General features: G+C 41.8%; 1 protein-coding gene across 1 annotated transcript; it reads right to left on the reverse strand.

The window, feature by feature from the left end:
- Positions 1 to 47: 47 nt before the first annotated feature.
- Positions 48 to 2,251, reverse strand: LOC114614416 (kinesin-like protein KIF23). The gene is made up of 5 exons (XM_028760038.1): positions 2,146 to 2,251; positions 1,191 to 1,270; positions 985 to 1,104; positions 676 to 802; positions 48 to 350 (listed from the first exon to the last, which is right to left on the reverse strand). The coding sequence occupies exons 1-5, from the start codon at positions 2,198 to 2,200 to the stop codon at positions 142 to 144; spliced, it is 591 nt and encodes a 196-aa protein (XP_028615871.1). The 5' UTR covers positions 2,201 to 2,251; the 3' UTR covers positions 48 to 141.
- Positions 2,252 to 2,697: the final 446 nt, after the last annotated feature.

The raw sequence follows: 2,697 nt of genomic DNA on the forward strand, positions 1-2,697 counted from the left end.
TTTTTTCTTCTTGCATTCTATAAAAGTAAAGTAGAGCTGGAGAGGAAAACAAAACCTGGCCGTTCAGAAAAAACAACTCCTTGAGACCACGACAAAGCCAAGAAAACAAGTCTTCCTTGAGAGGTGTCTCAACAGATGGAGTCACAAAGACCTGTTTCTACCTCTCAAGTCACAGCAGCTGTGACCAGCTCTGCACTTAGTAAGGTCCTCAATCCATTGTTGTCCCTGGTGATGCTGTTTCTCCAAAGTGTCTGTCATGTTTGGAAAGGTCTCCTCATCATTGACATCCAAAAGTTTGCATGAGGGCAGTGGTGGGGAGCTCTGTAGAATATCTTCAGTCATCAAAGGTTCTGAATTGAATTGAAAAATTATGAAAGAACTTAGGTAAGTCTGATGCTATGAGCAGAGCCCATGAACTAGCAACCACAGAATTTTATATCATCATCATCATTATCATCATTATTATTGCTTTAGCTTACTTAGTGCTAGAGATACAGGTATGCTTCACTATGCTCTGCTTTAGGTATGGAGTTTTTAAAAAATTAGAAAAAACATACAACAAAAGAAACGTTATATTTTACTTCAAAGTTTCTTGCATTTGGTCCTTGAGAAGATATTGTTTTTTAAGTTCTAGAAAGACAAGCAAATGAACAATGATATAACACCAAATCGTACCATCTCCAACTGGGCCTCCCCGAGGCAGGTTTCTGTACCGTCTCCCTGGTGCCAGGCCACATATCACCCTGTCTACTGGTCTTGCTACTTCGACTTCCTGGGTTAGTTCTGCAAACTTCATGACTTGCTGAAAATACAAAACAGAATCTGTAAAAACAAGACTACCTGTCCTTCTTTATGGATGGCTAAATAGTCTGTCTGCATATCCAGTGACCATGTACAGATCTACAGACTGCCATTCTTCACATCCAAGTAGCTGCTTTCCCTAGAGAAACCAAACTGTATAGGACAAAAATACACTTAAATTACCAAGCTTTGTTCATAGTCTTCAGCCTTTGGATTCACACACACGATCATCCGAACCTTCCCCTCCCCATCGAAGTAGTTCTTGAATAGTCGGGTTAGCTTTGAATCTCGATATGGAACCATCTATAAAAACATCCAAAAGCTAAGCATATGTGACTGTAAAATGAACAAACTAAACCACAAAGAAGCTGGGGAAGGCTGCTGTGTACCTTGTTGGTTCCATATTTCTGGTTTTCTCTCAGGACTTCCATGCATATTCTTAGTGTCATCAAGGACTGGTTAATGCTTCCTGACAGGAAATAAGAAACAAAAGACATGTGAACCAGCAAGACAGGAGCTGATGACTCTGTGCCTGTAAAACCTCTACTCTACTGAACTGATAAGACTCTCATGCTCAAGTTCAAGAGGTGCCTATGCATGATCCCACTGTACTTTCACGGTATTAATTCTGAATAGCCTCAGCATCTTTCAGTGGTTCCATAAAATGCTCTCCAAATACAATATTGCTCTTTACTTTCATTTTATGTGCGTTGGTGTTTTGACTGCATGTATGGCATCTGTTTGATGGTGTTGGATCGCCTGGAACTGAAGCTAGAGACAGTTGTGAGCTCCCATGTAGGTGCTGGGATTTGAACCCAGGTTCTCTAGAAAAGCAGTCAGTGCTCTGAACTGCTGAGTCATCTCTCTAGCCCCACATTATTACTCTTAAAAAAAAAAGAAGAGAAAGAATATAGAATCTCTTTTTTAATTTTAATTCTATTAAACTTTATTCTTTGTGTTTGAGCGTTTTTGCCTAAATGTATGTAAATGTACTGCATGTCTGTCTGGTGCTCACAAAAGCCAGTGAGGACATCAGATCCCCTGGAAATTGAGTTATGAATAGTTGTGATAGTTCTGAGCTCTCATGTGGATGCACAAATTAAACCCACGTCATCTGGAAGAACAACATCTTCCTTCATTCCCTCCCTCCCTCCTTCCTTCCCTCCCTCCCTCCTTCCTTCCCTCCCTCCAGCCCTTCTCTCTTTCTTTCTGGTTTTCCAAGATATGGTTACTGTGTTTAACAGCAGAGTCCTGTCTATCCTGGAAGTTGCTTTGTAGACCAGGCTGACCTATCTCTCTGCCTCTGCCTCCCAGGACTTGGATTAAAAGCCTGTACCGCCATACCTGATCCAACAAGTGCTCTAAATTGCTGAGCCATCTCTCTAACTTGGGAATCCATTTGACACTGAATTCTGTGCTGATTTCAATGAGAGTGGTCCCCATAGGATCATATGTTTAACTGCTTGGTTTCTAGTTGAAAGAACTATTTGGGACAGTTTAAGAGGTAGAGCCTGGTTGGAGGATGTGTTTCACTGGAGGCAGGCCTTAAGAAGGTTTCAAAAGCATAAGCATTCTGAGTCTCCTTCTCTCTCCCTGCACCCCTCTGCCTCATGGTTATGAATCATCTGATCACAGTTACCCCACAGTACTCTCTCAGCTACTGCTCCAGTACCATGCCTACTTGTTGCCTATCCCCTTGCCATGATGGTCACCAACTCACCCTCTGAAGCTGGAAGCAAGTCCCCAGCTAAGTGTTTTCTTTTCTAAGTTGCCTTCATGGCAATAGAAAATAACAGTTTCTTCCAAACCCTAAATTCTGTCATAGACAAAGTCATTTACTTGGCTTTCCTCCTTCTTTTCTTTTCTAGGGGTGGTGGTGCTGGAGACTAAACACAG

The sequence above is a fragment of the Grammomys surdaster genome, unplaced genomic scaffold (genome assembly GCF_004785775.1).
Source record: "Grammomys surdaster isolate TR1022 unplaced genomic scaffold, NIH_TR_1.0 126376, whole genome shotgun sequence".
NCBI classification, from domain to species: Eukaryota; Metazoa; Chordata; class Mammalia; order Rodentia; family Muridae; genus Grammomys; species Grammomys surdaster.